Source organism: Mesocricetus auratus, unplaced genomic scaffold, assembly GCF_017639785.1.
Source record: "Mesocricetus auratus isolate SY011 unplaced genomic scaffold, BCM_Maur_2.0 Super-Scaffold_100676, whole genome shotgun sequence".
Lineage (NCBI taxonomy): Eukaryota > Metazoa > Chordata > Mammalia > Rodentia > Cricetidae > Mesocricetus > Mesocricetus auratus.
In genome coordinates, this window is record NW_024429266.1 from 20,884,179 (window position 1) to 20,898,794 (window position 14,616).

General features: G+C 42.5%; 1 protein-coding gene across 1 annotated transcript; it reads left to right on the forward strand.

Moving 5' to 3' along the window:
• Window positions 1-310: 310 nt before the first annotated feature.
• LOC121136982 (intelectin-1a-like) lies at window positions 311-9,289 on the forward strand. The gene is made up of 7 exons (XM_040738647.1): window positions 311-422; window positions 2,125-2,223; window positions 5,013-5,260; window positions 5,579-5,737; window positions 6,204-6,324; window positions 7,123-7,226; window positions 9,017-9,289. Exons 1-7 carry the CDS (start codon window positions 359-361, stop codon window positions 9,167-9,169), a joined length of 948 nt encoding a protein of 315 aa, XP_040594581.1. The 5' UTR covers window positions 311-358; the 3' UTR covers window positions 9,170-9,289.
• The last annotated feature ends 5,327 nt before the right edge of the window (window positions 9,290-14,616 follow it).

Sequence of the window (14,616 nt, forward strand, 5' to 3'; positions counted from 1 at the left end):
CTCCAATGACATCCTGCCTGGAAAGGGGGAGTCTGGCATAGTCTGGGCCATTCCCACCAGACTCCTCACATAAAAGGACAAGAGCCTCACCAGGACCTCACTAGAGACTCTAGAGAGAGAGAGGCTCATCTCCACTCAGTTGGCAACTCTGAGTTTCTGGTCAGGTATGGAGGGGAAGGCAGTTGTTGTCAATGGAACAAGGAAAGTGGGCTCTGGCTCAGGTCTGCTTTAGGGCCCAGAGATGTGAGGAGTTTAAAGGGAAGGAAGGAGACTTTCAGTAGGACTGGATAGGAGCTGAACTGGCATGAGAGAAAAAGATGGTCTGGATAGAGAGTCACCTTCAATCTTTCTTCTCTAGATGACCATGAGCAAACTTGGCTTCCTACTGTTTCTCATCGTGGCCACCACAGGCTGCACTGCAGGTGAGTCTTGCTGCAAGACCAAGCTTCCTCCAGTCACCTCTAGCTTAAAAGACAGTCAGCACTAAACTAGGTTACTTCCAGGACCTGGGTCTGTTGATGGCCAGAAATCATACATTTGTTGTTGTTGTTCTTGTTGTTTGTTTGTTGCTTTTCATGACAGGGCTTTTTTATGTAGCCTTGACAACTCTGGAATTAGATTATAGACCAGGATGACCTCAATCTCAAAGATCTGCATACCTATAACTACTGAATGATGGAATTAAAAAGTCAGTCACCACAGCTTGGCCAATCATGCCTTTTTTAAACTGATAATAATTTTTAATTAAATATAGTAGCATTGTTTTCCCATTCCTTTTCCTCCTTCCAGCCTTTTCCAATTATACTCCCAAATCAACACAAAAATAAAGGCTCTTTGTGTTTAAGTGCGGGCATGCATTTATCTATGTATCTATGTATATTTTTTCCTGGATGTGTAAATACTACCTAGTCCATCCCCCAGAGATGATGCCATTGAGATGTAGGCTGGATGCTGATCGACTTTTGAAGGAATTGGTCAGTGGCTGTGAAATTGTTGAGGTATGCCCTGGTACAGATTCTGTACCTGGGCGTAGCTCTAGGGGAACTTCTGTAAGAACTGTGCCCCCTTGATCTCCTTTTGTTGTCTTTTTGCTCTAGCTAGAAATTCAAGTTCAATATTGAAGAGATATGGAGAGAGTAGACAGCCTTACCTTGTTTCTGATGTTAGAGATATGGCACGGAGTTCCTCTCCATTTAGTTTGATGTTGACTGTTGGTTGCTGAATATTTCCTTTCCCTCCCCCAAGTGATGTGACAGACTTTGCTGATACCCCATGGAAGGTCTCACTGTCCCTGTGGAGTAGGTGAAGGGTGGGTTGGGGTGGTAGGTAGAGAACATGGGAAGATGGGAGGGAGAGAGATCAGGGGATTGATATGTAAAATGATCGTTAATTATTAAATTTTTAAAAAGTAAATTAAATAAAAAGCACTGTGTCCCATCCTAGTCACTACCTATACTTAAGACCTTGGTCTTTGAGTTTCAATGCCAAATGAATGGTCTGATTTGTGCCCAGACAATGTTGTCTTCAATTCTGCTCTCTACAGGAACTCAACATTACTTTAAAATGAGCACTTCCTCTTCACTGCTGATTTAGTGTCGTTAATGAAAAGCCGGGACCCTAAATGTCATTTCACTTGATCTCCACATGACAATCTTTGTCAGCTTGATATGAGGCATTAGAAAACGAAGTCTAAACACAGTAAATACAACCTAAAAATACTTGACCTGTGAACATGGAGCTATTTACACCTGAGTAGCCCTGACACCAAAGCTCTCATTGGTTTCCATGCTTCTAGGTTCTCAGAAGATTTTTGTAGGGTTGAGGCTGGTTTGCAAGGCTTTTTATTCCATGGCCTCTTGATCAAGCCTGTGCACTGTCAACCTCACTACCCATGCTTCAGGCACATGAGGCTCCCTGCATTTCTTCCACCTGCAAAACTGTACTTCATGATATTCTTCTTTTTCAGGGCTTTGGACACAAAGTTCTCCACCTTCAAATCTCTTGTCTCTCTTCCTAGTTGGAAATCTTGTTGATTTGGGCTTTGGGAAGTCATGGGATGAGTTAGGATGAATGACAAGGGGAGGCTGGGTGTCCCATGAGAGTGAAACTCTGCATCTTCTCTAGCTCAAGAGAACCTGGATACCAATAGACAGGCCAATCCTGTGTCTTCCTCTCTGTTCAGAAGCTGCAAGGAAATCAAGCAGGAGATGAACAGGGCACAAGGTAAGTGGTGAAGCATTTAAAGAACAAACTGTAACCCTAACTCCTCAACACTGTAATCCTAACTCCTCAACACTGTAACCCTAACTCCTCAACACTGTAACCCTAACTTCTCAACACTGTAATCTTAACTCCTCAACACTGTAATCCTAACACCTCAACACTGTAATCCTAATTCCTCAAAAGAAAGTAGAGGACCAGCCTGGGGACACCCTATCTGAAAATACCAACTAATAACCCAGTTAAGGAATCAGATTTGCATCCCATGGAACAGCTTTTCTTTTTTGAAATAGAAAATGTGATAGAGCTGGACAGTGGTGGCACATGCCTTAATCTCAGCATGCGTGACGCAGACGCAGGTGGATCTCTGTGAGTTCAAGGCCAGCCTGGTCTATAGAGCTAGTAGCAGGGGTAGGGCTGTTACACAGAAGAAGAAAAAAACCTTGTCTCAAAAAAGAAAGTAAGAAAGAACCAAAGAAAGAGAGAAAGAAGAGAAAAAGTGATAGAATGTACATGGTGGATAAAAATTGCACTTAACCAATTTTAAGCGTTTTCAGAATTAAGAACAACTTTCTCAATGGTAGGAATCACCAGTATCTATCTCTAGAAAAGTTACATTCCTTAAACAGAAATTCTGTATCCAAGAAGTAATATATTCCTGTATTCCCTACGAGCTGCTGTTTGTTTCCTACAAATCCTGTCAATTCTTGTTACATCATATTAGTAATCTGCCTTCTTTCATTAGCATGCTTCAAGGCTCATCTATGTTGTAGAATAGTAAACTTATTTTTAAAACATTTATTATTATTATTATTATTGTGAGTGGATTATATGTCTGTGTGTGGGAATGTGTACGTGTATGCAGGTATATGCAGACTCCAGAAGAGGCCACCTCGTCCTCAGGAGCTGGAGTGACAAGCACTTGTACACTGCCAAGTGTTAGTGCTAGGAGTCTAAGTAAAATCCTCTGCTAGAGTAGTACTTGTTCTTAAAAATGGAGCCATTTCCCTGGCCCAAATCATTCTTTTTGATCTACTGGATATGTAGGAATGTACACAATATATATTCTGCATACTAGACAGCACACTATTTTGCTTATTCCATTTTCTGTAGAGAAACTTGGCTTGTTTCTGCCTTTCAGGTCTTGTGGCCAGAGCTATAATGAACATGAATGTACATGTCTGAGTCCCTGTTTCCAGTTCTTTGGGTATCTTCCCAGTGGAGCTGCTAAGTCCTTTGATAATTAACTCAGACCATGGGGTTCGGCTCCCAGATCCACTCCAGGGTAATAAGAATAAAACTTCGGAGTAGTGGGACTTAGAAAAAAAAAGTCTTATCTGAGGATTGCTAGACTTTTCTATAGGAGGGAAAAAACAAAGAAGCACACTCTCTCTGCTGATAATCTAAGAAAAAAGGAACAAGCCCACCCTTTCCTGATGGCAAACTTCTCCTTCAACTTGACCATATCTGTTTACATACATACATCTCTCTCCTGCCCACTTACATATTTCTATATTCAGTTACAGCTATAAATCGTCACACAGCCACAGCTCTACATCCCATTTGCAAAGCTCATTCTCCATACAGCACTTGACACTTTCTAGGCATAGCTCCTCTCCATAGCAGCAGCTCTCTCTAACCCTCGTTCACATACATCATTCATTCTATGCTCACTCCTTCCGTCATTCAGTCTCTCACACCTCTCTCTCACACAGCATGCTCCCCTGAACATCTCTGCCTCACCACTGCTGCCTTTCATCGCCCCTCACTCACTGCCTCGACACCTCTCTGCGGCATCGCCTCTGCTCCGCTCTCTGCCTGCTGCTTTGCTCTCCCACAGCCAAACTGTGGACAATTAAAGGTGACTGTTCAGGGCCCAACCCTTCTCAAAATGCATGCTAAGCCACATAGTTTCCCTCAGCTCAGAATGTCACACTGACCCATGCACATAGCTTGAAGTTGGTGAAGGTTCCCAGACAGAAAACGACATTGGAAATCAAAAGTTAACAATAACAATTAATTAGCTACACCCTGAGTGGTCAGGAATCCATGCAGACTACAGTTGTTTCAAGCTCTGACTTTGAATCAGCAAAACAACACTGGAAAAAAAAAAACCTCATGTATGTGTCTCCAAGGGCAGCCAGATACTGTTTCTAGGGGCAACCAGCCTGCTTTGAATATGCTGTGAAGTCGAAAGTTAACTGTCTTTGTAAAAGGCTGTCTTTGTGACCCAGAACCCTATGTCAGTCTGAGTAATGTAAAACATAGGCAGAAATTATCCTCCTGATCATCCACAGCTATATGTGTGCCAAGTAGGCAGACTTTTTTCGAGAGATAAACACAAAGGCCGGGGAAATACCCCTGAAGCTGTTCTTCGTGAAAAAAATGAAGCTCTTAGGGGGAAAAAAATCAAGAAGTTCATGAAAGAAATTGAACACAGAGACAGTTATCTACAACCAGCGACCACACGTCCATGCCAGGTGGGACTCACCTGTTGAGAATCATGGGTCTTTTTGGGGTCAACATACTGTATACTCCCGTGACCCTCTGCAGATAATACTGTTTAACTTTACAACAAAATCATCACTGTAAGTTTGGGTAATACTGTGTTCTGCCTCAATCATTCAGATTTGGCTTTCTGAACTCAGGCAGATCCCCAGGAACACCTCTGGGAAGACACCCAGTGTATGAGGCATTAGTCATGTTTGTAGTTCCTAGAGCCATTCTGTTTCTGGAGCAGAGATGGACAATGAGCTGCACACAGGAGGACTCTGAACTGGTTCTCTCTACAGACGGCCTCTATTTCCTCCGCACTGAGAATGGTGTCATCTACCAGACCTTCTGTGACATGACCACTGCAGGTGGTGGCTGGACCCTGGTGGCTAGTGTGCATGAGAACAACATGTATGGGAAGTGCACAGTGGGCGATCGCTGGTCCAGTCAGCAAGGCAACATGATAGACTACCCAGAGGGTGATGGTAACTGGGCCAACTACAACACCTTTGGGTCTGCAGAGGGCGCCACAAGTGATGACTACAAGGTTGGTACACTCTGTAGCCACTTGGGAAAGTGAGGATGTGAGTGCAGCTCGGGCATGCAGGGAGAGGGGGGAAGGTTGCCCTTCAACATAGGGATGAAGAAGGGAAAAATACTTATCTTGAATCTCAACATCCTCCTGAGTAGGCTTTTAGGTAAGTAGGTGGGGGGCATTATCACTGGGAATGGGGGCATCTGAGCATGGCTGTCCATCTGTCCACCTGGAGCCCAGAGACATCAGCTGTGCTGAGGACTGTGAATGTGGGTCTTTTCCATAGTGAAATCTCCTGGTCTGGTCAGGCTCAATGTTGGTTCTTTTCAGAACCCTGGTTACTTCGACATCCAGGCTGAGAACCTGGGGATCTGGCATGTGCCCAACAATAGCCCCCTGAAACATTGGAGGAACAGCTCCCTGCTGAGGTACCGCACCTTCACTGGCTTCCTGAATCACATGGGCCATAATCTGTTTGGCCTATACCAGGTACTCAAGACTGTTGGCTGAGGTTGCTTTTCAGGGGTGTGGAGAGAAAGGCAGGCATTTGAGGTTGAGTGGGTTGTAGTCCATGTTTCCCTAATTCTAAGTATAATGAGCCAAGAAATGCAAAGTGTAGGGTTATGCAGAAAAGAGAGGAGAGGAGAGAAGAGAAAAGAGGAGAGAAGGTAAGAGTCAAGAGGAGAGAAGAGAAGAGGAGAGGAGGGGAGGAGAGAGAAGGGGAGGGGAGAGGAGAGGAGATAGGGAAGGAGAGAAGAGGAGAAGGAAAGGAAGGGAGGGAGGGAGGAGCTTAGAGTGTCAGAAGGACACAGACAAAGCAAAGGATTCTTTCTTATCTGACTGTTTGGCAACCATCTCAGTTACTGCACAAAGGCTGTCCTTCTCTGAGCAGGGCAGGGTCCTGGGATTGCCAATGCTGTATTCCCTATGCAGTGACTTCTTTTGTTCCTTGTAGAGATACCCGGTGAAATATGGAGTAGGGAACTGTAGGATTGACAATGGCCCAGCATTACCTGTGGTCTATGACTTTGGTGATGCTCAGAAGACAGCCTCTTATTACTCCCCCAATGGCCAGAGTGAGTCTCTAAGTCTCCTCTGAACCTTCTGCAGGACACATGATGAATTCAGTTATGATAAGTATCAGTCAATTACCGTCCACCACAGCCTGCTTCTCTTCTCTGAATGTCTGTGCTTTGTTTTGCTTCATTCAATTGATTGTCCTTGGGCTCTCAACCATCACTAACCCACTTTGCATATTAGGAAAGTGGAGCACTGAAGGTCCAGGAACTTGCCTGAGAGCACAGGGCATCAGCAGGAGAGTTGAAATTTGCACTGGGTCTACATGATTCTGGAATCTACTCTTTTCAACCCCACTGTCATTCAGACAAACCAGGTTCCTGTGCACAGAGGTGAACAACAGAAAAAATAATGAAGTTTTATTTCATCTGTGAGGAATGACTTTACATTGTTTAACATAAATGAAATTATGGTACACATTATTTATAAATGCTGAGCCTATGCTGTATAGTTCAAAGTTCTTCTTATTTATGCTTGAATGTAAGGCTTTAGAAGAAAACTTAGCAAGATAAATAAGAACAGGACCAGAATGATACACTTGCTAACTGCTGTAACAAGCCCTTGGAGATATTCAGTAGAGTCTTTCCTGTATCATAAATTCTCCATTCAACCTCTCACAGATAAGGACATTTTTCTCAAGGAATGCCTTTTGGGGTCTGTGGATGGGAATAGGGGAGGCTCCCTAAATGGGTCTGATATCTTATATTGTTTATCCTGAAACAGGCACTACCAAACTCTGGTCTGGAAGCTTTTGCTACCAGTTTCATTGCATGATGTTTTCTGTCTCTTGTTTTCAGAGGAATTCACTGCAGGATTCATCCAATTCAGAGTGTTTAATAATGAAAGAGCAGCTAATGCCTTGTGTCCTGGAATGAAGGTCACTGGATGTAACACTGAGCATGTGAGTCTGTGTAGTGATGATAGAGCCTCATGAATAAGACTGAGGTTGCCAGTTTGTATCTGTGAATATTGAGTATAGGAGACTGTCGTTTTAGTGAGTGTACACGTAGGAGAGTGCAACCTTTCCCTGTACCTTGATTAGTCTCAGAGATCAGAACTTCTGTCTAGATACAGATATCCAGTCTTGTTGAAGACCATAGTCAACATTACAAACATCTAATGCACAGTTGCTGTTTTCTTAGATATTAAGATAAAAACACTCAGTTACCTGGAATGAGGGTGACACTTGTGTTCAGGATTCCTGTGCAAGACTTTGGAGGCTGAGATTGTTAGAGAGTCACCAGGTATTGTCACTCTTCACCTGGAATTTAGCTTTTAGAGTGAAACATATAGTTTCCATGCCTTTCCAGAGCTTGTACAGATTTTCATTTTATGAAGGGGTTACTAGAAGAATTTTGGACATCTGGTAGACCTCACCCAGGCCATTAACCTCCCTATCCCAAGGAATTTCTCTTGTTGGAGGTTAGTATATCGACTAAGGGTCACGGAAGATATACTTGACTCCACTGCAGCAACTTGATGTCCCTCTGAGCCTGTGATCATTAGACTCATACTACTTTGTTTTGATTGTTAATAATTTTTCACCAAAAGCAGTCGAGGATGGAGCCCTTTTATTGCCAGAGTGAAAGCTATAACAAGTGAACATGTTCTGGATAGTGTGGTGCTGCATATTTAATCCAAGCACTGAGGTGGTAGACATAGACAAATCTCTGTGAGTTTGATGCCACCCTGGTCTACATAGTGAGTTCCAGGTCAACCAGAGCTACATAGTAAGGCCCTGTCTCAAAAAAAAGATAGCATGTTCTCTTGGGATCCAGCCCTCCCTAAACTAACAGTTCAGAAAAGGATCCTCAGCTGCTGGCAGGTGATGCTTAGGATCTCAGTGTCCATTCATTCCTCAGTCATTAGCTTGTTCTTTACCTGGTCAAAATGAGACAGCTTTTCTGTCAAGAAGAACCTTGTGACTGTGATGGGGAATGATGAAATGGGAAGATTGTGTGATGTTGAGAGACTATCAAGCTGTTTTCAATTTTTGTGTATAAGATAGATGTGGAATACAGGAAGCATTCATATTGGAAATGTTAATATGGACTAGATCAGGGAACAACTTTTACATCACACCAATGTTTTTTGGAATGTATAAGTTACGAACACAACTTCAATGTTTCAACAGGAAGATAAGATTAATGTGAGCATGCTTTTTTATTTTTCAAAGATGAGATGGGTAGCTTAGAGATGACAGATTCTAATGGAGGAAAGGTTAAATATAAGTAAATAAGTATTTAAATGGTTTCCATAGTCCAAGTTAAAGTTTGATGGAGAATGATGGAAATTTAGGGGAGAAGGTTGAAAACTAATGAGTTCCAAAGATTTCAAGTTTATTAATAGTTGAATACAGAAAAAAGGAAGACACTGTAATGAGCCTTTTTTCTGTCCCATCAGCCAGGCTTCAAAACACACAACTCACACCTTCAGTGATATATTTCCTCTAGCAGATCCCCACCCCCATCCCCAGTTTCACCACCTCCAACAGTCAGTTCAAAGTTGTGAATCCAGTGATTAGCCAGTTGCTAAGGCAGGGTCCTCATATTCAAGCCCTTCTGCAAAGTCCTGCCTCTGAATGTTACTTACTCTGGGGACCAGGTCTTCGTGCATAATACCTTTGGGGAGAGCACTTCATACCCAAGCCAGCTGACCTCTCATTGCTGCTTGCTCCTCTTTGGTGTTTAGCACTGCATCGGTGGAGGAGGTTATTTCCCAGAACGTCACCCCACACAGTGTGGAGACTTCTCTTCATTTGGTTGGGATGGATATGGAACTCACAGTGGGTACAGCAATAGCCGGGAGATAACTGAAGCAGCTGTGCTTCTGTTCTACCGTTGAGAACTGTGTGCTGGGGGACCCAGACTTCTCCAATCTGTGGACTCACATGAATGGGAGAAAACTCACAGAGTTACTAGAACCCAATGATATAGGGAAGGAAAATAAATCATGTTCACTGCAGGCTTGGTGTCTTTGTGAAATCTTTTTTACAGGGATGGGAGATTTCTAATGAGTTTCTGCTGCCCTGTTTGATTCTCTTGAGATATCAGGACTGGGATCCTGATAACAGCAATGCTCACTCATTCAGGTAGCCCTCAAACATCCCAGGAAATACAGGATAGAGATGAGGTGTGCTACTCCACTGCTTCCTCATTTTATTGGGGTTCTTTGCTTGTTTGATTTTTTATATGGGTCAAGTGTATTATGTGCTGGCCACAAACTCCCAATGTAACAAATGCCCTGGGTAAAAAAAAAAACACATAGGGTTTTAACTATTTACTTATGGGGTCAGGGAGGTGGTCCCAAGGTAAAGGTGCTTGCCAACAAACCTGATGGCCTGAGTTCACCTTCCAGAATCCACATGGTTGAGAGAGAGTCTACTTCTAAGAGATATCCTCTGACCTCTGCACATGTGTCATGGTACCAGCACACAAATACAAAAACTCACACACACTTGAGGGTACAACATGAATAAAGAGGTATAAAAATTTTTCATTGGGTATAAATAATTTTCCACTTTTTATATGTGCCAAATTTTTTTATCAGAAAGACAAATGAAATCACAATATTTGCAAAAAAAATAGATTTGCTGAGAATGTATACTGTTAAATATGGTCATTCAATCTCGCCCATAGCCTGTAATGTATGTAAGTATATATGTAAGTAGTTGTTAGTGTGGATATATTACATTTATAAAAACAAAAAACAAAAAATGGTGTTTTCAGCTGTACTGGATGGTTTTGTATGTCAACTTGACACAAGCTAGGAGTCATCAGAGAGGAAGGAGCCTCAGTTGAGAAAATGCTCCATGAGATCCAGCTGTAAGACATTTTCTTAGTGACCAATGGGGGAGAGCCCAGTTCATTATGGTGGTCCTGGATTCTATTAGAAAGCAGATGGAACAAGCCATGTGGAGCAAGCCAGTAAGCAGCAACAACACTCCAATACCTCTGCATCAGCTCCTGACTCCAGGATCCTGCCATCTTTGAGTTCCTGTCCTGACTTCCTTTAATATGAACAGAATATGAAAGTGTATAATAAATAAACCCTTTCCTCCCAACTTGCTCTTTGGTCAATTTGTTAGGTCATAGTGGTAGAAACCTAAATAAGATACCAGAAGATGAGGAAGGATGGAATGTAGGCAAATGCCATATGGCTTATGGAAAGGAATATGCAGTCAATTGTTTCTCTAGTTTCAACTCTATTAGTGTGTCTGTGTGTCTGTGTGTGTGTGTGTGTGTGTATAAGTGTGTGTGTTGAATAAGTCACTAAAATGTAGCTGGCATTGAAAGTTTACAACCCTAAACAAAGCCTCATAAAGGCCACTTAACCATCTAGAAGTTTCCTGAGAAGAATAGAGTCAGGAACCAGGCAAGCAATTAATTGATTAGGCTCACCTGGTTGAATAATGTTGTCACATGTGAGTTCATTACAATAAATGATATTTTATATTTAAAAAGAGGTCTGGGATACAAATCATTGGGAGAGTGCTTGCCTAGTATCCATCAAGTCCTGGGTTTCATTGTAAGTTCCCACAAGGAAGATGAAGAAGAGAAGAAAGGAGGGAGGAGAGGAAGAGGAGGAAGAAGGAGAAGATTTCAATGTAGGGAAAGAATCACAGAGAGAAAAAAGAAAGAAGAAAAATGTAATCTAGCAAAAGAATATCTTTGTATCTTTGGTTGTAGAACAAGTCAAACTAGAGAGTAGGTGCATTAAATTAATGTATTTTGGGTGCAAACCTACAATTATATTTATAAATTCACATTTGCAAATTTCTAATTATGATAATTTGTCTATATTATGTGTATTTCTGCCATGCTTGACTGCTGTACTCTCTTACCTACTGCCCTCTGTGAGTCTGGAAATATGCATTAATTTGCTCTGTATCTGCCTTAGAGTTATAGTAACAAGATCATTCTTGTTATGGGATAATACTCTGGTTCACTGTAAAGATTTGTCACTTGCATTGTTTTAATAAAATGCTGATTGACCAGTAGCCAGGTAGGGAGTACATGCAGGGTGACCAGACTAGTAGAATTCTGGAAAGAGAAAAGGCAGAGATGTAGTCACCAGCCAGGTGCAAAGTAAGCAAGATGAGAATGCCTTACTGAGAAAAGCCAAATGGCTAAACATAGATAAGAACTATGGGTTAACTTAAGTTGCAAGAGTTTGTTAGTAGTAAGCCTGAGCAAGTGGCCAAACAGTTTATAATTAACAGAAGTCTCTGTGTGTTTCTCTGGGACAGAATGGCTTCAGGACCAGGCAGGTCAGAAACTTCTGTCTGCAGGGTCTTTAGAAAAAATGCCCAAATTTCCCTTTAGTGATTACACTTAAAATGAAGATCCAGGGATGTAACTCCATTACCACACATAAAGTCCTGGGTCCTATTCCTAGCACCACATAAACTGGACATGGCAGTATATACCTCTCAGGAGGCAGATGCAGAGGGTTCAGAGGTTTGAGGGTGGCATGGCATATATGTCCTAAACAATCACATTAAAATGTATTTTCGTGGGACTGGAGAGAGATGGCTCAGCAGTTAAGAGCTCTGGCTGATCTTGACAAGGACCTAGGTTCAATAACTAACATGTACATGGCAGTTCACAACCATCTATATCTCTAGATCCAGGGGATCCACTGCCCTCTTACACTCTCAGAGTGTAAATTTTAAAAAGGCTTTATATTTGAAAATACAATTTGTTAAACACTCAAGAACAAAATATAAAAGTGACTCACTAGCATACAACAAGTTGTTACTCTAAGTCATATACTCTTCTTGGGGATATACATGTTATGTCATTTAATTTTTATGAAAAACACATAGGAACTTTACTGTTATCAGTATTTTGCAAATAAGGAACTGAAACTTGGGTGGATGAAAAACTTATCAAGGGTTGGGGAAAGTCAAGGAGCAAACAAGACACCATGAAAATGACTGCATGTGCCAGTTGTAGGAGAGGACTTAAAACAAACCACCTCCTCAGTGAGATCCTCCTGGCAGCCTTCTCTGGATTAGAGGCCCCCTCTGTGCTTCCCTGGCTCCATAAGACTCTCTATCCTAGAACTTGTACCTTTTTCTGGAAAAGCCTGCAGCTTTAGAAGGCAGCTCATCTGTCTGTTACACACACACACACACACACACACACACACACACACACACACACAGGTCAACAGTCCTTATTGACGACTTCTGGACTAAGTGCTGGAGAGCATGTGAAAGACAAAAGTGTTCTTCGCTGGTCTGCACACTCCCAGTCAGCAGTTCCTTGTAGGAGGAAGCCTGTATTCTGCCATTAACCATGTGACTTACTAGAGGCGCATACAGATGAGGTAATAAAAGGGCGGTTTACCACACCGCTAACCACACCCACTTTAAGCATGACTAAAGACGTATATGGACAGACGTAAAGACGTATACGTACGAAGGCGGTGAACTATGTCACTCGCCAGGCCCACTTTTGGGCATGGCTAGGGGGCGTTATGGGGGAAGGCATAAAAGTCAGCACATAGGAAGTCTCGGTCTCTTTTCCCAGAGTTCGGCTTCCGGTTCGGCAGCGGAAAACTATTTGGCTCATCTGGGTTACTTGTTTGGTATCTTGTGAGTAATTTCTACAATAAATACTTAGTTTTACTTTCAGTAAGTGTGTCGCTTATCGTTACAGCGTCATTTGCAGCCTCATTTGGTGTCAGAAGTTTTAGAATCCGGATCCAGGAGCCCAGAAAAGCGGCTGCTCCTCTGCCCGACCAGGCACACGTGGACTCTCCTTTCGCTAAGTTCCTCACCACTTCGCTCGGCAAGGCATGATTCCTGCCGCCAGGAACCAGCACCTTCTACCTGCCGATAAGTTAGGTAGTATTCCGAGATTTCTCTCGCGGCCACGTGCGGTTTTACTGGCGGCCTGCTGACTTCGGCCATGTGCTCTTTTGCTGGCAGCCTGTTGATTTCGGCCTGAATTACTCCACTGGTAACAAACTTAACTGCTTTATAAAATGTCAGATAAAATTATGATGCAGGATGTTAAGAATTTTCTTGTTTTTTGTATGGATGGGATTTTAGAAAGGGTTGAGGACCTACCTGAAAGGTACTTCCTACCCACAATGGTGATTATTAGTTTCATAATCAATATTATTTTGCTAAAGAAATGGCTCAAAAATAGGACTAAACTTATACAGGTCATACGGTCATCGCAGGATAGTTTTGAAATCTTAATACAAAGAATTCAGGAAATGCAAAATTCTTTGCAGGATAGTAAGAAAGGGTTGGTAGAAAATATTCAGGACATTAAAAATGATAATGTAGGTCTGACAAACAGGTTTAAAGAGACAGAACACAAAATTGAATTACTTTCAGGAAAAAAAATGTGTTAAACAGAATTGAAAAAGTAGAACATAATGTTGAAACATTTAACCAACAAAACTGTTCCATGTTCAATGATTTCACTAGCAAACTACAAAGACTGGAACATAAGATTGAAATGCTAACAGAAAAGAATTGTTCCATGTCTGAGAGCAATGAAAAACTAATTGACAGAATATCATTTGTGGAAGGCAGTTTACATGCCATTGAGGTACTTTCTTTTTTATATCATTTTTTATTTTAATTTTAAATAGCTTGTTTTACATGTCAATCCCAGTTCCCTCTCCCTCCCCTCCTCCCGCACTCCCCTTCCTCCCCAGCCTCCCACCCTATTGCCAATTCCTTCCACATAGGGGATATCTAGAGTCTGTCATTTCACTCCGGGTAGGGTCTAGGCATTCCCCTAAGAGTCCAGGCTGAGAGAGCATCCCTCTTTGTGCTATGGGCACACAATGACTGTTTGTATTCCAGGGATAGACACTGATCCACTGCTCCAGGCCCCTTAGGTTGCCCAGGCCTTCTCACTGACACTCACAATTGGGGGGGGGGGGGTCCATATCAGTCCCATGTTAGCCTCCCTGCTGTCAGTCTGGGGTCCAAGAGCTCTCCCCTGTTCAGATCAGCTGTCTCTGCTGGTTTTGCCAGCCCATTCTTTGCCAATTTGCTCATCACTCCTCTCTCTCTGCCACTGGGTTCCTTGGGTTCATTTCAGTGTTTAACTGTGTGTTTGCCTCTGCTTCCATCAGCCACTGGATGAAGGCTCCCAGATGGTTATAGACATCTAGGTCACTATCAGGAATGGGCATTCAAGGTGGTCTCTCCACTATTACTTAGCTTGTCAATTGGTATCATCCCTTTAGATCACTGGAGGTCACTCTGGTGCCTGATCCGTCTTCTAACCTATGATTCCCTCTTCCCCCTATTCTACCCC